This window comes from Colossoma macropomum, unplaced genomic scaffold, assembly GCF_904425465.1.
Source record: "Colossoma macropomum unplaced genomic scaffold, Colossoma_macropomum, whole genome shotgun sequence".
In the NCBI taxonomy this organism is placed as follows: Eukaryota; Metazoa; Chordata; class Actinopteri; order Characiformes; family Serrasalmidae; genus Colossoma; species Colossoma macropomum.
The window spans coordinates 45,398,261-45,424,805 of NW_023494785.1; the positions used below are offsets into that span (position 1 = coordinate 45,398,261).

General features: G+C 41.2%; 2 protein-coding genes across 6 annotated transcripts in view; one reads left to right on the forward strand and one right to left on the reverse strand.

The window, feature by feature from the left end:
• On the reverse strand, nt 1-13,533 carry LOC118825699. 4 transcript variants are annotated; one of them, XM_036596487.1, is made up of 7 exons: nt 13,383-13,521; nt 9,470-9,806; nt 7,754-7,872; nt 6,627-7,007; nt 4,534-4,866; nt 2,378-3,220; nt 1-534 (listed from the first exon to the last, which is right to left on the reverse strand). In XM_036596487.1, exons 3-7 carry the CDS (start codon nt 7,776-7,778, stop codon nt 143-145), a joined length of 1,974 nt encoding a protein of 657 aa, XP_036452380.1. In that variant the 5' UTR covers nt 7,779-7,872; nt 9,470-9,806; nt 13,383-13,521; the 3' UTR covers nt 1-142. The 4 variants fall into 4 exon arrangements, with proteins under 4 accessions (XP_036452380.1, XP_036452389.1, XP_036452372.1 ...); XM_036596496.1 differs by lacking the exon at nt 9,470-9,806 and having other exon boundaries at nt 13,383-13,533; XM_036596479.1 differs by lacking the exon at nt 13,383-13,521 and having other exon boundaries at nt 9,676-10,075.
• rxrbb (retinoid x receptor, beta b) overlaps nt 12,464-26,545 on the forward strand; it is an 18,861-nt gene continuing 4,779 nt past the window's right edge. The window contains exons 1-7 of one of the 2 annotated variants that reach the window (XM_036596528.1): nt 12,464-12,490; nt 13,701-13,896; nt 16,523-16,664; nt 18,284-18,463; nt 21,408-21,568; nt 23,533-23,662; nt 25,184-25,316. In XM_036596528.1, coding sequence (XP_036452421.1) covers nt 13,750-13,896; nt 16,523-16,664; nt 18,284-18,463; nt 21,408-21,568; nt 23,533-23,662; nt 25,184-25,316 — 893 coding nt within the window. In that variant the 5' untranslated portion in view covers nt 12,464-12,490; nt 13,701-13,749. Of the gene's footprint in view, nt 12,532-13,700; nt 13,897-16,522; nt 16,665-18,283; nt 18,464-21,407; nt 21,569-23,532; nt 23,663-25,183; nt 25,317-26,545 lie in introns of both variants that reach the window. The other variant, XM_036596519.1, reaches the window with a different exon arrangement.

Sequence of the window (26,545 nt, forward strand, 5' to 3'; positions counted from 1 at the left end):
TTAGGAATGAAAACACTGGAATATTCCTTTAATACACAATACACTGGAATTACATGCAGCAGCAGTCGAATTCAGATTAACTACATTCTCAAATTGTCCGTCACAGTCTCTCTCTCTGTTTACCTTTCCTTCATTTCTAGTGCTAAGGTACAACTCCAGCACCGCACGTTTGGCACGTAGCACACGTGAAGCAGACGAAGTTGAACCTGTCACTCTGAGACCTTCCCGCCCATCGGTGCTCCCCGCCGGACTCCATCGCTCCGGCCAGGCCGCAGTCCAGGCCCTCGGTTCTGTGACCCGGAGCCCAGTTCTGGTAGCAGCCAGTCTCTCTGTTTCTGATCCAGAACCAGAAGTTAAACGTGCAGGAATAGCGCAGGCCCAGCCACACGTAGCTGCTGGAAGCTAGGCTAGCTTTCTTCTCCACACTTTTCTGCTGCTGCTCAGAGAGAACGGACATCAGGTCCACATGATGTTCCCTGCAGTACCTCACTGCTTCACTCCACGTTAGGTTCTCCTTCACCAGAACCAGGTTATCTAAGAGAACGTGTGCATATGAATAAGTTTAAGGTGGAAAAAAAGCTTTGTGCTAATGGCAGAGGAAAAGGGTGTATTATAAATTAAATGTTTTAAAGCACCAACATCCTACATTTCTCTATGTCTATGTGCATGTATGCACTAAAACCAGTCACAAAAGCAGATGCATGTAAATGAGCACCATTCTGATTGGCCTCATTCAGGCTGAAACACTCCTTATAACTTCAGCTTGGGGCAGTCATGGGCTGGAGGTTAGGGAACCAGCCCTGTGACCTGTTCGATCGCCGGTTTGATCCCCTGAGCCTACAGTACATGACTCAAGTGCCCTTGAGCAAAACACCTAACCCCCAACTGCTCCCCGGATGCTGTGGATAGGGCTGCCCACCGCTCCGGTCAAGTCTGCTCACTGCCCCCTAGTGTGTGTGTGTGTTCACTAGTGTGTATGTGGTGTTTCACTGCACGGATGAGTTAAATGCGGAGGTGAAATTTCCCCGTTGTGGGACTAATAAGCGTCACTTACAACTAAAACTGAATAGGCGGGGCTAAACTGCCAGAGGCTGAATAGGCTGAACTATGTTCATTTGTTGGTTTTTGTGACATCATGGAAATAATCAATTCAAAAACAGCTGTTTCTTGCAGTTTAGTTTCCATATGGACCACAGAGCGAACAACACATTCTGAAACTTTAGCACTGTTTATGCGTTACACCAAGCTCTCTTATTTAAAAAAAGTTTTTTTATTTGAAATGATTTGTTTATTAAAATTAAAAACCCCACTACAGGTTCGATTTCTGTTTGGAATAGGGCTCTCAATGTAATCCTAGATTGGGATGTGATATGGCATAATATTTTCACTTCATGCAAAAATTTGTCTCATCAATTAATACATTTCAAGTCAGTTCACAGGATCTATGTAACGCCATGCCGCACCTTTCTGATGAAATTGTCCAGTAAAAAAGTTGTAATGGATGTAATTCAGGCTCTGTTGGGGATTATATTCATATGTTGGAGCTCTGTGGTACAAACACTGTCTGTTCTCCTAAATGCTGACAGTCCTTTATGTCCAGGTTTGCTTCTACTAGGCGATGATTTAATGTAAATCTTAATTTACAGCACAAAAAGAGTTTTAATGGCAGCCTTAACCGCTTCCAAGAAGTCTATTTTGAAGGGTTGGTTTGTGCCAGATATTCAGTTATCTTCATCTTGGCATTGCAATTTTTTGGATACACTTATTTTGGAACGGCTAGTCGGATTTCACAAAGCAACGGCTGCCACAATTCAGAACTGCTCAAATGCTATTGCTTTTATCGAGGCCTTGTAGGACCAGAGCGATTTAATTTAATTTCAATTTAATATTTCTTTTAAATTTTATTGTTTGATTGCTGGTCTATGGGCATGATGCGGACACTAACATAACAACCCCTCTCCCCCAATATGTGTTTGTGTTTTTTTTGTGTTTTCAGTGTTGCATTTTAAGCGTATTTGTATGTTATTTAAAAAAAACAATAAATATTGTTTATGTACCACATCAGACTTTTATTAAAAAAAAAACCATTTTCCATGAAATGGGTTAAAAAACATCAAATCTGCACAGTGTCTGAAGTTTGCTTCTTTAGTTTTCCTGGAGCTGTGAACGTAGCGAACAACCCTAAAAGTAACCATTGACCCAAATCCCCTTAGAAAGCGAAGCGCATCAGGGTTTAAACCTATAACCATGAACACCCAAAGAACCCTTGGCATGATTAAATGGTTCTTTGCATCATGAAAGGGTTCTTCAGATGGATGGAGAATGTGCTGTAGATGGTTCTAGGTAGAACAGATCAGAATAGAAGAAATGATATTACCTTCTAGTTGTTGTTGTATTCTTGCAATACTCCTCTCAGTCGTTGTATCTCGGACTGTTACGGTTGTTTGGGGCAGTATAGTCTCTGTATTCAGTGCCATCGTGGTTTCATTAGAAAACTCTGCAGATCTTCTTGTATGTTTTGGAGCGACGTTGGATCCTTGAGTTTGTGCATCGTTTCGGGACACTGTAGGTCCTGCTGTTGGCTCTACTGTGGGTTCTAATGGTGCTTTAACATTCTGAGATGCGCTAAATGCCGTATTCGTCTCAGCAGCAGGTTTGCTTGTGCGTAGAGGAGCAGTAGGCAGTGTTTGGGCTGGAGTAGAGTTGATCGAAGGTGCTGAGGGTGTGATTATATTGGAGAAACCGTCCATGATTTTAGCGGCTGGAACCTGAGTGTAGACGTGTAGAGGTGTAGTTGTTATTGTAGATTCTGGTGATGTGATCACTGAGGCTTGTGGGCTTTCTGTCGCTGTGTTAAGCAGCGTTGTGTGTGCTGTAACTCCTGGTTCTGATCCTGTACTGTCTACAGCACCATCAGGAGTATCTGATCCATTGCTGGTTGTCATCTGATCTGTTGGAACCTGGGATTGGGCAGTGGGGGATGGTATGTACCCTGCAGACAGTGTGATATCTGTCTCAGGAAATCTGCTTCTGTGTTGTGTAGCTGTTTGATTCATTTCCGAGGCAGCTGTTGTGTCCGGTTTCATCAGTGTTGGAGAAACATTAAGAGAAATGTTTTGGACGTTTGGTGACGTAGCTGCTGTTGGCGAGATCTGGTTTTGGATCGGTCTGGATGCTGGGGATGTGACCGACTGGGAAGGTGTGTTTTGCATTTTCAAAGCTGTAAAAGAAAAAACTGATAAGTGGTAAAACCAGGACTAGAAACTAGAGTGGACTGAAAAAATATAGACATTTTATTTACTATCCAGAACCACCAGTGAACCTACACGAGTCTTCTGAGTTTATATGGAATGTTGATGATGGAAAATAGTGGAAAATCTGAAATAATAAGTTTTCTTTGGGGACTATTTTGCCTCACAGCGCCCTGCATGTATCCCTCCACCATGAATGGAGTTTAAGTTCTCTAAACTATCATAAAACAGTGTCTCAGTCATCAGGCAGTGAATTCATAACCATTTCATGTAGGAACTTTCTGTGAGGGAGCTTTTAGAGGTGGACGTCTGGTTCCTATCACCACCACTGTGAACAGTTCTTTTTTACCCAATTTTCTCCTCAATTGGAGAATAGTCTCCAATTCCACCCACTAGTTCTGACTCCCCCCATCACACGATTCCCCCAGCTCTAGGAGAGTGAAGGCGAACACAGGCTTCCTCCGAGTCCTGTGAAGCTGTCCTGCCCACCCAGAGAGAGAGAGGTCAACCGTGATCTCATGGACTCCTGGCCACGGTCAGCTGTAGCATCACCGGGGATGACGGAGCCAAAGCCTAGACGGTTGCCTGAATGACTCTGTTTACATCTTCACCATTTAATTACGCTGAAATGTCGAAAAATCAGTGGCTCTTCAACACTTATAACTCCTAACTAGTTTGACCCTTCGATCATTTCATAGCAGCACAGGCTGAAGCCCAGCTGCAGCACACTGTATGTTGCTCTGAAAGAATCTGTGAGTATTTAAACACCTCAGTGTCGCTGCTGGACTGAGAACCAAAGACATCCAGCCAACAGCGTCCTGTGGGCAGCGTCCTGTGACCACTGATGAAGGACTAGAGGATGACCAACACAAACTGTGCAGCAGCAGATGAGCTATCGTCGCTGACTTTACATCTACAAGGTGGACTGACGAGGTAGGATTGTCTAATAGAGTGGACAGTGAGTGGACACAGTGTTTAAAAACTCCAGCAGCACTGCTGTGTCTGATCCACTCAGACCAGCACAACACACACTAACACACCACCACCACGTCAGTGTTACTGCAGTGCTGAGAATGACCCACCACCCAAATAGTACCTGCTCTGTGAGGGTCCATGGGGGTCCTGACCACTGAAGAACAGGGTAAAAGGGGGCTAACAAAGTATCAGAGAAACAGATGGACTACAGTCTGTAACTGTAGAACTACAGAGTGAAACTATACGGTCAGTGGAGCTGATAAAGTGGACAGTGTGTATATATATATAAATACGACTGTCAACTCACCTTCTTGGCAGATGAAGGCGTTAGCGTTACCACAGCTAACATCATTCCATCTTCCGGTGCGGTTCATTGTAGCCACCGTGCAGTCTTGTCCTTTGAGGTTATTCGGCTGATTGGTCTTCCAGAAGCGATAGGAGGAGTCGCTCTGGTCTGACCACACCCACGAATCTTTAAACAGCCCAATCCACACCTGCTGAAACTTGGAGGCCACGTTTACAGCCTGGTTTTCAGAAGAGTTCCTGGCACTGGCCAGATCTGTGTAGAAGGTTCTGCAGTGTTCCTGAGCTTCTCTCCAAGATCTGTTCACCTCCACCAGGACGTAGCCGCCGCCGATCTCTGTCATGAGTACAGTATTCACAACATAGAGGACACTTTAGGGTCACAATCTTTATGTTAGAAAGCCAGAAGACTGAGTGACCAATCAGATTACTGATAAGTGGCGGTAGTCGATGTTTATGTGTCTCAAACAGTACATCTGTGTTTAATACTCAACATAGATTTCAACCCATTCCAGTAAAATAGAAACGAATCGTGGCCTGTTTGCGTTTGTGTGCATTCTTGGAAACTGTATTATTTTTCTTTTGTGTAGATCTTTAAAAAAACATTAAACAGCATTTAATTGAGTTAATTTTAATCTAGAAAAGTGTTTCCTGAAGAAAATGCTGAGTGATTGTGCAGCTTAATCAATTTCGAGATGGTTGCCAGATGTTTCCTGTGGTATTTTAGGTGGTAACCAGCGTGTTGATAAGGTATCCAAGGTGGTTGCTTGGTCATTGATAGGTGGTTTCTACGGTGTCCCAGGTGGTTGCTAAGGTGTTGCTAGATTGTTGTTCTGGTATTCCTGGTGCTTGCTAGAGTGTTCCTAGGTTTTTGTTACGTGGTTGCTATGGTATCTTTAGGGGATGACTGAGTGTTGCTAGTGGTTGCTATGGTACCCAAGGTGGTCGCTAGGGTTTCGGTAAGTGGTTGCTAGATTGTTGGTATCTTTGGTGGTTACTAGAGTGTTGGGTAGGGGTTGCCATGGTACCAAAAGTGGATACTAGAGTGTTGCTAGGTTGTTGCTGTGAAATTCCAGGTTTTTTTCTAGGCTGTTGCTATGGTACCCAAGGTGGTTGCAAGAGTGTTGCTAGGTAATTGCTATGTAATTCTAGGTTTTTTCTAGGTTGTTGCTATGGTACACAAGGTGGTTGCTAGGGTGTTGTTAGGGTAGTTGCTATGTAATTCCAGGTTTTGCTAGGGTGTTGTTGTGGTACCCAAGGTGGTTGCTAGGGTGTTGTTAGGGTGTTGCCAGGTGGTATATATGGTGGTTATTAGTGGGTTGCTGGGTGGTTTTAGTGGTACTCAGGTGGTCACCAGGGTGTTGGTAGGTGGTTGCGGTGGTGTTCCAAGTGGTTACTAGTTCATTAGTAGGTGGTTGATATGGTGTCTTTGGTGGTTACTAGGGTGTTGGGTGGGGATTGCTACGGTACCAAAGGTGGTTGCTAGAGTGTTGCTAGGTAGTTGCTGTGGAATTCCCATTTTTTTCTAGGCTGTTGCCAGAGTACCCAAGGTGGTTGCTAGGGTTTTGTTAGGGTGTTGCCAGGTGATATACATGGTGGTTACTAGTGGGTTGCTAGGTGGTTGGTACAATACCCAAGATGGGTGTTGATAGGTGGTTGCTGTGGTTTTCCAAGTGGTTATTAGTGGTCATTTGGTGGTTGCTGTGGTATCTCTGATGGTTACTAGGGTGTTGGGTGGGGGTTGCTATGGTACCCAAGGTTGTCGCTTGAGTGTTGCTTGGTAATTGCTATAGAATTTCGGGTATTTTCTAGGGTGTTGCTGTGGTGGTTGCTAGGGTCTTGTTAGGGTGTTGCCAGGTGGTATATATGGTGGTTACTTGGGGGTTGCTAGGTGGTTGCAGTGGTGTTCCAGGTGATTGTTAGCGTGTGATATAAGTAAAGTACACAAAATTTTGCACAATATTTATTCATATGGGGAAAAAACATAATTTAAACATCACTGTATGGAAATTGCTTTGAAATGTGAAGTAAATCACTAAAATGTGCAGGAAATGTTCTGTTTGTAGTGACAGAAATGCAATCAGAAACGTTTTTTACCGTCGATGCATACAAACTGCCTCTGAGTGGAACAGCTATCTTCGACCCATTCTCCACTCGGCTCCATTACTGCACACCTGTCCTGATTAGAGTTCACATTCGGCTGCCCTCGTTTCCAGTTACGGAAGTCAGACTGCGGAGAAATATCCGGCAGTGACCAGTGCCACGTGTATATGTCTGTCCTGTGGAGTCCGATGTAAACGTTCTCAGTGCTTACGGCTGAAATGTTCCTCAGCAGGCCGCTCATGACGTCTGCATTGGTAATAGTGGCCAGATCAGAGTAGACCTCTCTGCAATACCTCTGAGCCTCCGTCCAGTTCTTTCTGTCAGCTATGAAGTGATACTGAAGAGGCTCGGAGCCCAAACATAGAGAGAAAAGCCCTGAGAGATCACAGAGAGATTCATTTAATTAATGTCTGTATCTAAAGTGTTATGTTTCATTTGGTGCAAAGCTTAAAGGTTTTTTAAACTGATCAAACTGTACGGCTAAAAAATGAGTTTTAACCACTTATCATATTAAATCTATTGCTTTGGTTAAACAGGACCATTTATTTTTAACAAAACAATAGAAAATCCAAATTTAATTGTGATTAAAAGTGTGAAAATCACATGTAATCAAGAAAATTCAGATGTATCCTGTTAGAGGTACATTCATCCTATAACTATACTAAGTATCATCACATTAGACAAATCAGGACAAGTTCTGTATATACAACTATTACTAATTCAGCAGAATATTAGTGTGTCCTAATTCTAATAAAGGCGATAGTCTGTTTAAAATAAAGATCTTTAAATGAATGAATGAATTATGTTACTGTTCAAAACTTTGAAATCACTATTTTCTACTTACGACAGAGCTGTGGATGATTTTAACAGAGAAAACTGCACAATAAATATATAATAAAATGTATATAAAGAATGTGAAATGTAATAAAAGATATAATAAAATGTATATAAAGAATGTTAAAGTTACATTTAAAATAGTAAATTGAATGAAGTTCAAATAAAATTCATATTCAAAGTCAAATTCAAGTAATAATAAAATTAATACTTAGAGTGAAATTTAAAGGTTAATATCCAGAATGAAGTTCTAGAAAGTTTTAGTGTTACAGTGTCCAAACAGATACCTGGAGTGAAGAGGATCAGAAACATTGCTGAGTGGAAGACGGAGGAACGATGGTGTCACTGCACACATTTCAGTAAAGCTCAGAGCATCGTGTTCTTTCCTTTAGTGAAGTCACGGGAGCTACACATGAAGAACAGAGCATTTATACACACACACACACACACACACACACACACACACACACACACACAGACACACACACGCACACACACACACAGACACACACACGCACGCACACACACACACACACACACACAGACACACACACACACACACACACACACACAGACACACACACGCACACACACACACACACACACACACACACAGACACGCACACACACACACACACAGACACACACATATATGTTTATGATTTTGGCCCATTTATTATTTTTTTGGCATGAGACTGAGAGAGATGTACACATGTATATATATATACATTTATATATAAGTATATATACATATGTATATATATGTATCGCTGTCGTCGGAACAAAACTTTGTATCCCCAAACTGGTAACTTTACAGGAGAGGGAAAAACCTACTTTACTTTTAATGTAAGTCAATGGAACCAGAATTTTTTCCAGGTCATTTTGGATCATTTCTTTTAGTCCATTCATCATGAAATTCACACACAATGTAAAGAGCAAACAGCCATTTTCAAATGGTGACAAAAACTGAAAAATGACAAAAATGGAGATTGTTCCGACAGCAGCGATATATACAGTTGTGCTCATAAGTTTACATACCCTGGCAGAATTTGTGATTTTTTGATATTTTTTCAGAGAATAATAATGATAATACAACAACTTTTCTTTTATTCATGGTTAGTGGTTGGGTCAAGCCATTTATTATTAAACAATTGTTTTTGCCCTTTTTTAAATCATAATGATATAAAAGTGATATATATATAGTTTTCAAACTTAAGTATTTTTTCTACAAGTTGTGACTCACAATTTCTATTTATTTGTTGAGTTTAACATACTGGGAAAAATATATGTATATTAACAACATAAAATCTAATATAAATATGCCATATCTTTTGCACAGGCAACGTTTTATGACGAGACGTTCTTGACATCAGAAAATCAATACAAATTATATGCTGACGTGTTGAAAGCTCAGAGCGGGATCTCGCTAATAAAAACGATGCGTTACTTTAAATCGAATTAAGCCATTTACTGTTTCCAGTGATGACTGAAGTCTTTTGTGCTAAGAGTGCTTCATGTCATCTACACCAATCAGGCATAACATTGTGACCACCTCCTTGTTTCTACACTCATTGTCCAGCATTGCTGCTGTGTCTGATCCACTCTCACCAGCACAACACACACTAACACACCACCACCACGTCAGTGTTACTGCAGTGCTGAGAATGATCCACCACCCAAATAGTACCTGCTCTGTGAGGGTCCATGGGGGTCCTGACCACTGAAGAACAGGGTAAAAGGGGGCTAACAAAGTATCAGAGAAACAGATGGACTACAGTCTGTAACTGTAGAACTACAAAGTGCACCTATATAGTAAGTGAGCGCAGAAACAAGGAATGGTCATAATGTTATGGCTGATCAGTGTATTTATTTACATTCTATATTAATATATATTCTATATCCTAAGTTTTGCTAGCACTGTTACCATGTTGTCTTGTTCAAACTCTTGTAGACTAAAACTGCTGTACCGTAGTTTTGATAAAAAAGCTAATTTAAGTACTCACATTCTCTGAGAGTGTGACGCATGTTCTCTGTACAGAACGTCCAGGCCTCTCTGTTCTGGGTGTAATAACGCGGCCGAGCCTGTCGACTCCTGGCCTACATGCTTTTGTGACTTTTTTCTTTGCTGCTTGTCTATCAGATGTATATCAGAGTGCAGACAGGTGAGGAGCGGAATGCACAGCGTTCCCAGGCCTTAAACTTCACTCACCTCCTTTTGTCTGAGTCAGTGTGACGGTGGGAAGCGATAAGCTGTGGCACCACGCGTTCCCCCAGAGAATGAAGATAAACAGGTTATGTCACTCGTAGGGCAGGATATCAGCCTTACACACCTGAAACTCACTTATATAAATAATATTCATATTATTTTGCCCTTGTGAGGCCCGAAGGCAACACACAGTCATCACACAGGCACACCTGACACCCCATTGCTCCCACTACAGTCCTCCTCCTTAAAACCAGTCTGCTCCATCTGTCAGTCTAGAATAAGTAGAGCTGAACAGAACAGAATGAGATGTAAATAATATTTATTAGTGAATATTAACAAACTTAACCTCTTATTCTCCAGGGTATATTTTGGTTTGTCCTTCTGAATTTTCGTGACCAAATCATAAGGCAAATTATTCAGTAACTGCATGAAATAAATGTAAATTTTTATTTATTTATTTTCTAATAAAGCTCCCCTCAAATTAACAGAACGTGTTTTATGATACACATATTGCTCTATGCTTACAATTTACTGCTGAAAGCCAAAAATCTTAGACGCTCTTTGTATTATTTTATAAAAATAATGTTTACAGAGCAGATCACTGAAGAGACGCCATCTGTTTATAGTTTATAGCCCAGATTTATGGAAAAATGGGTCGACTTTCAGTAGAAAAAAAATGAGTTCAGCTTCTTTTATTATAAGGGTTTAAAATGACATCACCATCTATTTGACTGGAAAGAAGACAGTTACAGCTCTCATACGACCCCCACCTTTAGAATGTAGCTTATGAAATACGAAAGTCATGAAGAATATGACGAAGTGCGTTTTGGACCACCGGTGGTCTCAAGGAGTTGAAGAGGTTAAGCACGGCACCTGAAAAATTATAGATATCACTATTATTAATTTCATCAGACCCGTTCAAACTGGCTCCCTCAGATTTCCTTTTACACATTTTCAAATATAAAATACTATTTATACGCTGAAATATTAATCATTATATCGACATCGCAATTTAAGAGAGTGCAATTTTCAAATCGCAAGAGCTTCTTTTTAAATTATTGCCTTCACTCTTAAAACAGATTCTTAAAAAACAGATTCTTAAAAAACAGATTCTTAAAAAATGGTCCTTTAGTAAAGACAACAGTTCTATGTAGAACCGTGAAAAACCAAAGGCCCACCTGCAAGCTTAAATGGTTCTCTGCATGGTGAAATGGTTCTTTAGACTGATGGAGAAAATGTTGGTTCTATATAGCACCAAAAAGGGTTCTGCTACTGTTACGATGACAAGCTTGTAACAACAGAAGAACATTTTGGTGTTATATAGAACTAAAACATTCTCCGTCAATCTGAAGAACCATTTCACCATGCAGAGAACCATTTCACCATGCAGAGAACCATTTCACCATACAGAGAACCATGCTGAAACACCTGAACTCAATAATTAATACACATATTTTTGGCCAACTTAATTGAAATTGGCCTTTTTCAAATATGAGACATATATTTCAGCTATGTATCATGTATATGAAAACCTTATTCATATGTGTATGGCACATTTTACTCACGCATACTAGCTTTATGTTATATAGTTCGTATCAGACATATCTGGGTCATTCTACAGAAACGTCCACGTCTCTCCATAGGAGTCACTGGTGTTACTGATCCTCATTGGTGCTACACATAATAAAGGAACACCAGAGACATTTTTAATGAACAATGCAGTTTACTAAACGGCTGCTACAGAGCATCAAACCACATGTTGTCAATCATGGAATATATATCACTAAAATATGGAATTTAATCCATTTGTGTTCTATTTTTTCACAATGACCTCAGAATAAAGTGGGTCACACCAGTGACTTCAGCTAAAAGCTTCATATGAAATCATGAGTTAAATGAGAAAATCTCTGATAACTGAAAGACTCAGTGGACTCACCCTGAGCTTTTCTTCATAGATCCTCAGAAAACAGGGAAAAGGAAGCTGTGATGTCATTAGTGTGATTTTTTTTCAGCAGTGTTTTTCAACTGTTTGAGACTTTTTGTCACTCAGTAACACCAGTGACACGACTCCTGGGGACCACAACTTTCATTATATATTTTATAATATTTATTTGGCATTTGTTTTCTTTATGTCATTTAATTCATATATTCCATAGTCATGTATAGATTATTGCAGTTAAAATTACCTCAAAATGTGGCCTCAGCCTTTACACATGACTGTGAGGGACGAGCTCTTCTGTGGTGCTTGGAATTCCATATGATTGATTTAAAAAACAATATTGCTAAATTGAGGCTCAAGAAGGTGTAATTGTTAAAATAACTTATTGTTTTAATTTTAAATATAATAAATTGGAACCCTAACATGTTTTTCAAGTGTAATATATCTGCAAACGCTAGGGACACAAAAATGGACGCTTCTGTAGAATGACCCATAAGTATGGTCCATGTATCAGACTTACAGTATATGTGTGATCCATATATTATGCATGTTCACCCACCTATCAGGCATATATGTATGACCCGTATAATGTGTCTATATGTAAAATATTTGATTCTTACATACACTATGTTTTAAATGAATCTGCCTATATGACCAAGTATACAATTTGTACATAAAACGATTTTTCATTTATTACATTTACATGTATGTAACATAATAAAGGTAAAAGAAAGGGTCAAAATGGTTCTCCCCGCTTTTTATGGCCTAATTTCACTCAGTCTGAGTGATTATGACTTTTGCCTGTGTTTGTTTGTTTGTTTGTTTGTTATAATGAAAGTGAACAGGCGCGCTCTGTCCACTAGGAGGCTGACTAGCAAGGTATTTGCCTGGATGCAAAAACATTCACTTCAAATTGCCTGGTTGGTAAAATATCCGCATTTATAGGCTCGTTTATTCACACTCTGCTTAGGTTCTGTGGTGAATCTCGGCGTCCGTTCGCTTTTTTTCCAGATTTTTCGACGATTTTAAAGCCAGATTTGTCAGCTAAGTGGCGAACTGAAGCGCCAGAACGGAGCGGTTGTGCAGCTCGGGATGCTAACGCTACAGCTAACTGGCTACCCGCGTCTCGCGCGTTTTAATGAATATTAAGGGCTTTTTACGGTTTAATAACGTAGACTTATGATTCCGGACCACAACTAGCAGCGTTTTATCCACAGAAAACAAGAAATGTTCTGAGAAGGCGCCACTAAACTCGGTCTTGTGTTCGTGTGACAACGCTAGCATAGCATAAGCTAGCTAGCTATCTACGTACAATGTAATTAGCTCAGCCAGCCTTTACTAATCTCTAATAACCGCTGTTAGCTTCGGGAAATGTCTCGCTTCCTCTCGCTTTTTAGTTCGGTTTGTGTTTAGAGATACGGTTTAAGAGTTTAATGCGTCGTTAATGTGATTTGCTAGCTAGCAGGCTGCGAAGGACGAGGCTGAAGTTGGCTTCTCATGCGATTTTTCCGTTCCACCTTAAACGGCGCAGCAGCTGCGTTGGGGCGCACACAGCAGAACGGAGTGGTGCGGCATTTAAGGTGGAACGGGAAAAAAATCGACATCAGCTTCGTAAAGCGAAGGCCTTTTCTGCTACAACAGTGATTTTAGATGTCGGGGACTGTTTATAGAGGCTTTGTTGGTAAACAGGGACGTTTTCGAAGGTTTTTAGACCGTTTTAGTGCTCGAGTTTCAGCCAGCCGGGTTGCCAGACATTCGATGGCTAACCTACCTGTTGTTGTTTTGTTCCAGTGTTACATATGAGCACAATTGTATGCAGGGAAAAATGTAATCCAGTGTTGTCCAAATTGCAGTCTAATTGTCCAGATGTAGCCAGGAAGCTTGCTAGCTGTCATTTTATACTAGGTTATGATACATTTTTGATATAATTGGCTGCAAATTAGCTGTAAACAGCAATATTGCCTGAAAAATGTGATTCAAGCGAAGACCAGCTGTTCGATTTGGCAAGATCCTGAAGTGTTATAAACCAGTCTGAGAGCAAATATGTCTGTGTCAAGTTCACTTATTCTGTCTCTCTCTCTCTCTGCAGCATCAAAGCCCAGTAGTCTCCTCTCAGTTGGTCAGCCTGGTCTGCATCTATGAACTCCTTGCCGCCCACCACCTCGGCCGTCAGCAGCCCTGTAAGCTCCCTGGACTCGCCGCTGTCCGTTATCAGCTCGTCCATCGGCTCTCCTGGTGTGCCCGGGACTCCTTCGGTGGGCTACGGACCCCTCAGCAACCCACAGGTTTGCCACACATCTGCCAAAATCACTTCATTGTCACGTAGGGATGTCCTGATCAGATCCAGAAGATCGGCGCATCCAGGCGTGCACTTAAGCAGATTAGGTATCGGCTACGTTAAGCCAGATCTTTGCCGTATGTTTTTGTGCTCTGTTTACTCCACTGTCATAAAGGTTACACAAACAGACATTATCGACAACAAGCCGCAGTGAGGCGCGTTTCCAGAAGATATCTGCTCTAAAACTGCCTGGATGTGTAGTGTGTTCACTACAAAAACTGTTGTGTGTATATATATATATATATATATACTAAATTTAATGTAATACTTTGTAACATTGTGATAAATTATGCTACAATATTGTGGATTTTGTCTGTGCGTAAAAAACAATGGCGTGTGTTTCCTCAAAGAGGAATAGTGGCACTGGAGCTTTAGAGTACAGAGACTTAAATACCTTTAAAACACTCCATTGGCTGCTTTATATCATGAACCCTCTGTTGAAGACAACTTTTGCACTGTTCGTGTTTTTATGGCCGTTTACAGTTTCTCTACAGCCAAATCAGGATTTCTTGCTTAGCCAGATAACTTTAACCTTACTTCAGTCTATCTCTGTACCATCTCGCAATGATGGATCACTGAGTGTGTTTACATGCACTCAATAATCTGATAAATGCAGAAAATCAGATTTTGTTAGTAATCCGATCAACACGTTTACGTGCACTTGAGTAATCAGATAATGGGGAAACTCCAGGTCTACATGAGTCAGACAGTAATCAGATTTCTGCTTTGTAACCAGCCAATAAACTCACAGAAGAAGACGAGACGTAAAACTCAAACTTCACACCGCGGCTGTTTTTAACATCGCACTGCTTTACCTGAAAATACGAACAAACATCGTCTAGAAGATGAAGAATATTTAAATCCTTTATTTCATGTTTGGTTTCAGCGCCGCTCCAACAGTGTTTTGCTGCGTCTCGCGACATCCACCATCTGATCTCATGCAGACTGAGAAATCAGATAGAAATCAGAGTCAGAGTTTACATGCACTGAGAAATCTGATTACTGAGCTAAAATCCAGCCTCTGTCGGATTTCTTAATCGGATTTCTAGATCGGAGTATGGTGTTTAAATGACCATTTGAGTAATCGGATAACTGCAGAAATCCGATTATGTTCGGATTATTGAGCGCTCGCTGTTTATTGGGCAACATCATCATGGCAACTGTTGTATCACCATATACATTATGGCTCAAAGTATGTGGACACCTGACCATCACACCTATATGAGCTTGTTGGACGTCCCATTCCAAAACCATAGGCATTAATATGGAGTTGCCCCCCTTTGCAGCTCTAACAGCTTCCACTCTTCTGGGAAGCTTCTACAAGATGTTGGAGAGAGTCTGTGGGAATTTGTGTCCATTCAGTTGAAAGAGCCGTTGTGAGGTCAGACACTGATGCTGGACGAGAGGGTCTGGCTCTCGATCTCCGTTATAGTTAATCCCAAAGGTGTTCAGAGGGGTTGAGGTCAGGGCTCTGTGAGGGCCACTGGAGTTCCTCCACACCAAACTCCTCAAACCATGTCTTTATGGAGCTGCTTTGTGCGCAGGGGCTCAGTCATGCTGGAACAGGAGAGGCTCTTCCCCAAACTGCTGCCATATAATTGTGTAAACATCACCCTTTACTGGAACTGAGGGGCCCAAACCCTGAAAAACAGCCCCGCCCATCATCCCTCCCCCACTAAACTTTACTGTTGGCACTGTGTATTTTGGTAGGTAACATCCACCAAACCCAGATTCATCATCAGACTGACAGATAGCGAAGCGTGATTCATCACTGTTTCCACTGCTGAGTCCAGTGGCGGCACTTTACTCCACTCCAGCCGACGCTTGGCATTGCGCATAGTGATCTTAGGCTTGTGTGCAGCTGCTCAGCTATGGAAACCAATTCCATGAGCTGCTGTTCTTCCTAATCAGCCCACATGAACATTAGCAAACCTTAACAAGCGCCTTAAACGTCACAACTAGCAAAGAGACAGAGCATCGTATTTCTGCGTTATGATAAACTACCCATAAAGCTGCAGTGGTAATGGTGTTCATTATCTATTTCTCAAATGCTTTTTGGTGAGAACAGCGTACAGGACGCCACTGAATTAATATTTTATCTTTGAGCTGAATATTTTTTAAATGTGAGTAAATCTGTTCCACTGTACAGCTCAGCAGTGTAACTCGCCCTCTTGCAAAGTGACAGTTTTTTTTGCTGCAATCGAACATTTTTCAACTTCATCCACTCCAGAAAAATAAGCAAAGATCAGAGCCCGCGTCCTGCCGTTGGTTATGGTAGCGTTTCTTTGGCTGAATAAACTCTGAAGTCAAGTCAAGTCAGGCTTTAATGTCATTTCAGCTCTATACAAGTACACAGTGAAACCAAACAACCTTCCTCCAGGACCAACACAGGAACACAAGTGCAGAACAATACAATAAACACAGCGCAGACAAAACAGCACAGTAAATAAATACGAAAGACTTACAGTAAATACAGAACAGGACACAGGCAGCACACTGTGATCAACTGGTAGGAGTGAATAGGATCGTGCGCCTCTAATTTTGATTGTTCTTTTCTCTCCTGCTGCTGTTAGATTAACTCCTCGATGTCTGAGCTGCATGCTGTCAGCAGCTCTGATGATGTGAAGCCACCATTTGGCCTGAAGTCTTCAGGGGGCACCGGGCCAATGCTGTCCCAGAAACGCCTCTGTGCCATCTGTGGAGACCGCTCGTCCGGTGAGTGATTTGGGTGGGGAGGTTTCAGATTGCCCTGTTGGAGACATGCCGCATAGTTAATTACAGCTAGCCTTGACTTAAATTCAGGCTTTAATGCTTTACAGTCCACCAGAGGAATGTATGTCATTGTTAATGATAAATTCCATCGGCGTACGCTTTTCTGAGCATTTTGAAGACGTCGTCAGTGCGTAAAGAATGCCGAACAGCTGCCTGGTTCGTTAAAAAACAGGGGTAATTAGGATGTAGTGCAGCGCTTGATGTGCAGTGTTTATTCAACATCACTGTACTCACAGTATTTGGGGAAAATATACAAATAATTGCGATTTTTCTGATTAATATTGCAACTGAGATTTAAATTGTGATTATTTTCTATAAATTAAAGTTCAGTCTTTTTTTGCCAAGAAGACCAGAATATTTGCTTTTTCTAGCTTGAGGCTTGACCCCTGAATGTACTGTGCCAGACAACCAGGAATTTGTGGTTGTGATGTCACAGTGCATGAAGGTTTGGTTGGATCTGATTGGCCTATATCATCTACAGGCAGTGTACAAGCGCAGTGTACGTTAGGTTAAATTTAAGACAATGTGTTTGATAACGTAGACCATCATTTTTTGAAAATTACACTCTCTTAAATTTTGATTTTGATATTAAAAACAATTAATCTTTCAGCCCTATTTGATGCACTATTAAATGTTCTGGCTTGGCAATGTCTGGACTGGCAAACCGTTGCCTGCTCTGCGTGCCATGGCTGAGCCTTTTGGAGCAGGAGTGAACTTTGTGGCATAACGTCTTCAGAAGTTGTTTTCTTTAAACCGTTTAATAGATTTAGGCAAAATATCCCTGCTTGGTTTCCGATGCATACCGATTTGCACAAGGTTGCAGCCCTGTGTTTCTTGTTAAATCAATAGTTTGTGGTTGTTTATTATGCATGTCAGTCAAACAGCCCTTTACTGTCAAAATACAGATTTCTTGGTCATATTAACCCTTTAACGTTGGCCACAGCGCTGCTGTGTCTGATCCACTCGTACCAGCACAACACACACTAACACACCACCACCACGTCAGTGTTACTGCAGTGCTGAGAATGATCCACCACCCAAATAGTACCTGCTCTGTGAGGGTCCATGGGGGTCCTGACCACTGAAGAACAGGGTAAAAGGGGGCTAACAAAGTATCAGAGAAACAGATGGACTACAGTCTGTAACTGTAGAACTACAAAGTGCTCCTATATAGTAAGTGGAGCTGATAAAATGGACAGTGAGCGTAGAAACAAGGAGGTGGTCAGAATGTCATGCCTGATCTGTGTATGTCTGATGATTGAGCCAAAAATGATGCTAATGTACTTCTGTCCATGTTTATAGATAATAGTGTCATACAGTGTCAGAAACTGCATAATTAGATTTATTAGAGATACTGAACATCTCTATGATAGTTTAGCTAACCTGCAGTTAGCACCGTGCGAATTACTTTATATAAAGCTTAATTACTTATTGGCTTCATTACCCTTGATGCGCTTGTGTAATACCGAAGAAGCAGTTTGGGACGTCTCGGGTGATTGGAAATGTGTGTTATTCCTTGACCGATAGATCACATGTTCATTGAAAGCGATCCACTGTTGCAGGTAAGCATTACGGGGTGTACAGCTGCGAGGGCTGTAAGGGCTTCTTCAAGCGCACAGTGAGGAAGGACCTGAGCTACATTTGCAGAGACAGCAAAGAGTGCCTCGTGGACAAGCGCCAGCGCAATCGCTGCCAGTACTGCCGCTACCAGAAGTGCCTGGCGATGGGGATGAAGAGAGAAGGTGAGCATCTCCAGTAGAGTTGCGCAAAATATCATTTGCTGGGCACTTTTTCAGATCCATCCTCTCTAAACTGAGAGGGAAAACAAAAAGAAAGTCAGAAAAGCCAGATCCCGCAGGCTGAGTGATCAGACCAGCTATGGGTATGCTGCACTGCTTTATCATCACATATGCACATGTGTGTTATCAGCTTTTTTCTGTGACCATATGGCCACAAATATCTGCGTTCTTAGAAAATACAACCCACTAGAAACTTGCGATAATTTGCAGGATCTGGCTTTTCTGACTCGCCGTGTGGAATTTTATCAGTTTATCAGCAGACGCTGAGTAGACAGACACCAGCAGAGATTGAGGGTGAATGTGCTCTTCAAAGGGGATTTCCACTGATTTTCTAAATTTCTGCGTAGTTAAGTGGTTAAGGCATAAACACAGTCGTTCAGAGCGGTTTGGTTTCTAGAGAAACTTAGAGTCAGAACTGTTCACAGTGGTGGTGATAGGAACCAGACGTCCACCTTTAAAAGCTCCCTCACAGAAAGTTCCTACATGAAATGGTTATGAATTCACTGCCTGATGACTGAGACACTGTTTTATGATAGTTTAGAGAACTTAAACTCCATTCATGGTGGAGGGATACATGCAGGGCTGAGCGATTTGGGTGGAGCTTAGTGTGTCCAATTTGGCCTGACTGCATGTCTTTGGACTGTGGGAGGAAACCCTCACAGACATGGGGAGAACATGCAAACTCCACACAGAAAGGACCCTGGTCGCCCAGCCGGGAATCGAACCCAGGCCATTCTTGCTGTGAGGCGACAGCGCTACCCACTGCGCCACTGTGCCGCCCTGATTTCGATAAAAAAACAATTAATCTTTCCGTTCTAGATACATGCAGGGGACCGTGAGGCAAAATAGTCCCCAAAGAAAACGTATTATTTCAGATTTTCCACTATTTTCCATCATCAACATTCCATATAAACTCAGAAGACTCGTGTAGGTTCACTGGTGGTTCTGGATAGTAAATAAAATGTCTATATTTGTGTTGTAGTCACGGCGACCCCTGGTTCCTATCACCACCACTGTAAAGACGTCTGAACCATTTCACACCAAACCACTCTGAATCACTCTGATTACATCTCACACACTGAATTATGCATAACTTTTGAAAAATCAGTAGAATTCCCCTTTAAATTCCCCTTTCATATACGACAAGGCAGATTGCGATCACAATCCGTGGCTATAGAATCAAAAGATCTTATTTTGTCTGTATCGTGCAGCTCTGTGTTTTGTGTCGGAGGAACCACGTTGTTTTATCCTATTGTGGTTTGTTGTTTTCAATGAAACCGTTGGAAGGAAGGTGTGATCTGCAGAGCTGATCTACACGGTACATTTAGAGCATGTTTACGCACCAGAGTCAGAAACAGAGTCTCTGTTGTTGGTTGGTGGCTCATTTGGAAGCATCATCAGCACCTTCTGATCATGTACTTCACGCGTGGGTCTGGTTTCGTCACCAGCTCTGCCTGCATTCCTGCATTCTGTTACGAAATAGACTTCCATTGTGGGTGGTCATGCAGAGTTAAAGACAATAGGCAGTTAAATGCAGTCTGTCAGTCGGAGCGATGGAAGCTGTGCTCTGTGTGGGTGGGGAAATACCCGCCCGGCTCAAACACAGTGATATAGCCACTGCTGAGATCTCAGATACGTCCATTCTCATGTGTTTGTTTTTATTTTAAAACACATTTCCTGTTTCCTTCTTCTGGTCTTGCGTTTGTAAGGTGTGGTCTCAAATAATGAACATCACATTTTTTCCTTCCAGTATCCACCAACAAGAGAGGTAGCACTGCTAAAATGCGCCTCACAATGATCAGCATCTATTTTCAGTTTGTCAAGCCAACTTACTGTTCTTCGTTTTATTGTTCTGGGATTTTTTGGGTATATTATTCCGCTAGAACCACAAAACTGCATGATTGTAGAGCCTATACAGGAATAGTGTGCTTATGCTTTTGGATCTGATCGCACTTACGGTTCTCGTACAGCGTTTGTTTGAACATGATTGTTTTTTCCCCCAAAGGAACGTCGAGAAACCTTAAAACTGCCACAAATAATGTCATTATGATATCAGAGCCGGTTTATGAGGAGTCTGGCCTCTTCTTATTTCCCCCATTATATAAAAACATGACTGAAAAGCACCAGCGGGCGCCCGCGAGCGTGTCCTGAATGAATGGAGTAAATGGAGCTAAATGGCTAAAAACAAAAAGTTAAAATAGTTTCTGATCACTCAGAACTTTACTTTAATTTTAGAAAGTAGACGGATGTATTGCGCTAAAAAAGCAAAGAAAACTCACCTGTATGTTTCCTTTTCTACAGCAAGCGAGTTTTGGGCAGCAGGACGCTAACATTACTGCTACTGAGAGGCGCTGTTTTAAACTCGAGCCGCTGTTTTAAACTCGAGTCTAAAAGCTCTTAAAAATATAACAGCAGTGTTAAAATGTTTATAATGTTACTCTGTTCAGAAAATGAATGTATTGTTTTATCTTAAAAATATTTAAGCATTTATAAACTGATTTTGCTCAAATGCTCCATATTAAGTCCATGGGAGCGCCCTCTAGCGTCTGAGAAACCCGGAAGACATTACAAAGTGGTGATTCTCTGTTTTCTGAATAGTACACACGCACATATATTAGTGATCACCTGGGATACCAAAGTAATGGCTTAGCAACACCTTAGCAACCACCTGGGATACCACTTAATGTTCATTCACAAACTTGCCACTTTTATTTTATGTTCTTAGTGCTTATTTACTGTAGAATATGACAAAAGCAGCTTAATCAGAATGCAAACTAGGTGGTTTATTGAAAAGTAAAGAACTGAACTGAACCTGAAAAAGTGCATTTTCGCCCTTTGCTTCTCTTTATTTCTGATGAGGAGTGAATCTTGTCTCTCTCCTCCTCAGCTGTCCAGGATGAGCGTCAGCGGAATAAGGAGCGCGAAGGGGATTATGAGTTCAGCTCTGCCGCCAACGAGGAGATGCCTGTGGAGAAGATCCTGGAAGCCGAGACGGCTGTGGAGCAGAAGACCGAGCTTCACTCTGATGGCAGCTCCGGGACCGGCTCTGTGAGTCCCATAATGACCTTTACTGGTTCTGAATCAGAACTTGCCCCTCTTCATATGGTGTCCTTGATGGTGGAGGTGGCAAAAGTGTAATAAAACAATGAGGGCTAGGTAGGGCTGGGCAATAAAACGATAACGATAATTATCGCAATCTAACTTTCCTCGATAGAACTATAAGAAATGTTTGATAAATTCTCGATATAATACACTGTTCTCACACTTCCACGTTCTAGCAACAGCCCTGGTGGCGTTTTCTACTGCAAGGAAAGTGACACTGCTCTGCTGTCGCCAGGAGAGGGCGCACTTCTGAGTTTTTGACATGATTGGGGGGGTGTCAAGGAGTGAAATGAGTCGCCAAATATACTTTAGCAATGTCTGAAATGTGGAGTTATACATTCCCTGTTCGAGTGGAGCGACCGACGATCTGTTCTCCTGTGACAGTGGTGTAACTGTACTGACCTACAGTGAACTCACCTCTTTACCAACATCCTAACAGCTTTAGCAGCGTTAAATCACGTCTGATTCTCACAGCTACAGCACTGTTACAGCGCCAGTCATATTTTAGTATTAGTGCATTCATGAACAACAAAAGTGAAAGAAAGAAGTGGGTTCATGTGAGTTACAGGCCTGATTTAAACGCAAGTAAACTGAGGAAGCTGTGAGGCAGTGGAGAGCGGGAGAGCACTGTCTTCCCAGGCTAGCTGTTTTTAGCAGCTGGCTAACTTGAAGCTGCACTCTGTCACTCCAAAACAGGGAGAATTGATGTTACTGTAGATCAAACACGAGACAAAAGCACCGATTTCAGTTTAAACGTACCTAAAAGGAGGACTCAGTTTGTCTGGTGTTGATATACTGCAGTTCACCTCTCAAAGTATCGATATCGACCGATATGAAATTTGTTTATCGTGATAACATTTCTGGCCATATCGGCGAGCTCTAGGGCTAGGCAATATAAGACGACATATTTCGTTATCGTGATAAATTACATCACAGTGTAATACAGTATGTTTTTCTGAACACATATAGGCCTTTTTGCAGTCGAGCCAAGAACCCCATCCTAGAACACTGCAACCCTTTACTGAGAGCTGCTCCTCCATAAATCATATACATACATACATACATACATCATCTAAACCGCTTATCCTTCTGGGTCGCGGTGGGGTGCTGGAGCCTATCCCAGCTGTCATTGGGCGGAAGGGAGGATACACCGTGGACAGGTCGCCAGTCCATCGCAGGGCAGACAGACAGACAGACATACACACTCACACCTAGGGGCAATTCAGCGTGTCCAATCAGCCTGACTGCATGTCTTTGGACTGTGGGAGGAAACCGGAGTACCCGGAGGAAACCCACGCAGACACGGGGAGAACAGGCAAACTCCACACAGAAATGACCCTGGTCACCCGGCCGGGAATCGAACCCAGGCCCTTCTTGCTGTGAGGCGACAGCGCTACCCACTGCGCCGCCGTGCCGCCTTTCCATAAATCATATCTTACATTTTTAATTCTAAAGTCATGATATAATTAGGGCTGGGTGATATGACAGTATATATAGTTATCATGATGAATTATGTCACAATACAATATTATAGTGAGCTTTTCTAAACATTTACTGATGTATATCATCAGTACTTGTGGACACTGACCAACTGCATGTTTCATTATAAAGAGAGCAAAGTTAGTCCTGTTTAACTGGATTAAGTGTTGAGTAAAAATCATTGTGTTCAGTTTTTAAATATAAATATGTGGTATCATGAAAATTTCATGTGTCTCATTATTATATTTTCGCTGCTCCATTCACAATTTTTGACAATTTATGATAGTGATAAATGTTTATATTGTCCAGCCCTACCTGATGGGCTGAAGCTATAGCAGTTATCACTAGTGACCAGAAAGTCAACTAGAAACCACCTGACCCCTGATCTGAAGGCAAGTTCCTGTTGTAATGCTACCCTTTCTGTCCTCCAGCCCAGTGATCCGGTGACTAACATCTGTCAGGCAGCAGATAAACAGCTGTTCAGCCTGGTGGAGTGGGCCAAGCGCATCCCTCACTTCTCCGAGCTGCCCCTGGACGACCAGGTCGTTCTGCTCCGAGCAGGTAATGAGCCAGTACAGAGGGGGACGAGGTACGATTCCTCTGTACTTAAAGGACTAAAACGAAATACACTAAAATAATACACTCTTAAGAAGATGGTGCTTCAAGGGTTCTTTAGTAAAGAAAATGGTTTTATATAGAACCTTTTTCAAAGGAGTTCTATATAGCACCCAGAACGACTCTTCTATTGTTACAGTGTCAAGCTTGTAACAGTAGAAGAACCCTTTTGGGTGCTGTATAGAAATTTCAAACAGGTTCTATATAGAACCACTTTCTCTAGTAAATAACGCTTGAAGCAGCATCTTTTTTAAGCGTGTACTTGAGTAAAGGATCACATAATACGCCTCCCTGTACTTTCATTATTGCGCTGCCTTTTTATCTCAGGATAGATCTTATTGCATATTTTTGTATATTTCTATTTGTATATATGCCTGTAGGTGTTTTTTGTATATATTCTTTTTTATACTGTATCACCCTTATTATTATAACTGCCCTGTGTTGTGTGACTGATACTGGCTGTTGAATGTCCTTTGGGATCAATCAAGTATCTGTCTATCTATCTGTCTATCTATCTATCTATCTATCTATCTATCTGTCTCTCTATCTGTCTCTCTATCTGTCTATCTATCTATCTATCTATCTATCTATCTATCTATCTGTCTCTCTATCTGTCTCTCTATCTGTCTATCTATCTATCTATCTATCTATCTATCTATCTATCTATCTGTCTCTCTATCTGTCTCTCTATCTGTCTATCTCAAAGTAAGGAGATTTTGCCCATGGTCTTAAATGAAAACAACATTCAAGATGTCCAGTGCTTAAATAAAGTCTTAAAATAGTTAAAATGTTTTTTTAAATTGATCCATGTGGATCACGGCTCAGCTCTCAAATACTACTAGAGTAAAAAGTAGATTTACTTTGGGAAAACTGCTACTTAAGTAAAAGTATTGTATTTGATTAAAAGTACAGAAATATTTGCTAGTGGATGTACTAAAGTAAAGTAAAAGTACGAGTTATTATTCTTTGTAACATATTTTTTGATGAGCAAGTTTGATTACGGGGGCCTGAATAACTGTAGAAATGAAAAACTACTTTTATAAGATCACTTTTATCATTAAACTTGATTATTTATTCACAAGCTAGTACTTTTGTGCTTTCACTCTATAGTATTTTACCAAGAATACAGAAGTATTGCACATCCATAACTGCTACAAGATCATCTTACGACCCTGACAGCTTGTTTTTACTGGACTGTTTCGCAAAAGAGAGGTTCTTGTGAAAGAGGAATTATGAAAGAGGGATGTAAAACCACAGAAATACCGTAAGTGGACAAAAAATAAATGCAAGAAAATTGTAGGAAATGGGCTTTTCAGCACTTCTTACTATTTCCTGTAGCAGAGATTTAGGAGTTTGTGTAAGTCAGGTATTAAGGTGGCAGTGGATTTAAGGTAGCAGTGTATTTAAGGTATGTTCAGTATATACAGTATTTTCAGCATATGCAATTGCTCTGTCTGTGTATCTCAGGGTGGAATGAGCTCCTGATTGCCTCGTTCTCTCACCGTTCAATCGGGGTGAAGGACGGGCTCCTTCTGGCCACTGGTCTGCACGTGCCCAGAGACAGCGTCCACAACACCGGGGTCGAGGCCATCTTTGACAGGTAGCACTTTAATGCAGTTATAGAGCTGCTTAATTAAAATCATAATTATTTTGGTCAGTATAGAGATTAGTTATTTAACACGATTACTCATTGACTGTACATGCATTGATACAACTTTTTTTTTTTTTGTATTTTAACAGTGGATTTCCATCAGTTTTATATTATTCAAGTGAAAAACAAATGAAAAAATAAAGGCTGCGCTGGATTTATAACACAAGACAAAATAAGAACATCGTTGCAAAACAGAAAATGGCAAATAATTGTTTTATCTTCATTACCTTTTTTTCATAATTGTTGGAAGCCAGAATCATATCTGAAAATAAAATTTGATTAATCGCCCAGCCCTAACCTTCGGAAGCCAAAATTGTAATTGGAAATAATATTTGATTTGTCGCCCAGCGTTAACCGTTGGACGGCAGTCTCGTAATTGAAAATTAAATTTGAATTATCACCCAGCCCTAATCGTTAGAAGCCAAAATCATAATTGAAAATAAAATGATTAATTGCTCGGCTCTAATCGATGGAATCCAAAATCTTTATTAAAAAATAAAACTCAATTAATTGCCCAGCCATAATCGTTAGAAGCCAGAATTGTAATTGAAAATAAAATTTGATTAATCACCCAGCCCTACTATCTTATAGAGGTTTAAACCACAGTAATTATCATAGCATAACTTCATCTTTGCATTTAATTATTTACACCAGCTTGTATAAATTCTTGGTGTCCTCCAACATGCTGCACTAACAATAGTGGATCTGATCCAGCCAATCTAGAACTTGTTGGAGCAGGTATGGCAGGTTGTAGCTGGAACTAGACTCTGCAGGATGGTAAAGGGGTTGAGGACGACTGCGTTATGATCTCTCTGATGGAGACATTTACCAAGAGAAAGCTAACCTTGCGAACATAACTGATCTATCAAATACATTGATTTTCCCAATTGAATGCAGATCCAGCAGTAAACTGAATAAGAACCTTCTTTAAGGTTCTCCATATAAAATCTGGATGATGTTTTCAGTGAGTGGACACAGCACCACTCATTTCTAACCGCTTCACTCGCGCTGATGTGTTCAGTCCTGCTTCCGTGCTGTATCAGGCTGGACTGAGGGCTGTCAATCACTACTTATTAGAATATTAGACCACGCCCACACACTTCAAATAGGTCTGATCAGTAGTTTTTAAGGCATATTTAATTATATTTACTGTTTAATTCATTCAGACTTCGCTGGTT

What these genes read in the sequence shown, in the direction of transcription:
- LOC118825699 (XM_036596496.1), bottom strand. Translation starts at nt 7,778, where the DNA reads ATGTTTCTGATCCTCTTCACTCCAG. An exon ending in CGCCTTCATCTGCCAAGAAG is followed by an intron (nt 3,221 to 4,533) that starts GTGAGTTGACAG and finishes TTTCTTTTACAG; the next exon opens with CTTTGAAAATGCAAAACACA. An exon ending in AATACAACAACAACTAGAAG is followed by an intron (nt 535 to 2,377) that starts GTAATATCATTT and finishes ACGTTCTCTTAG; the next exon opens with ATAACCTGGTTCTGGTGAAG.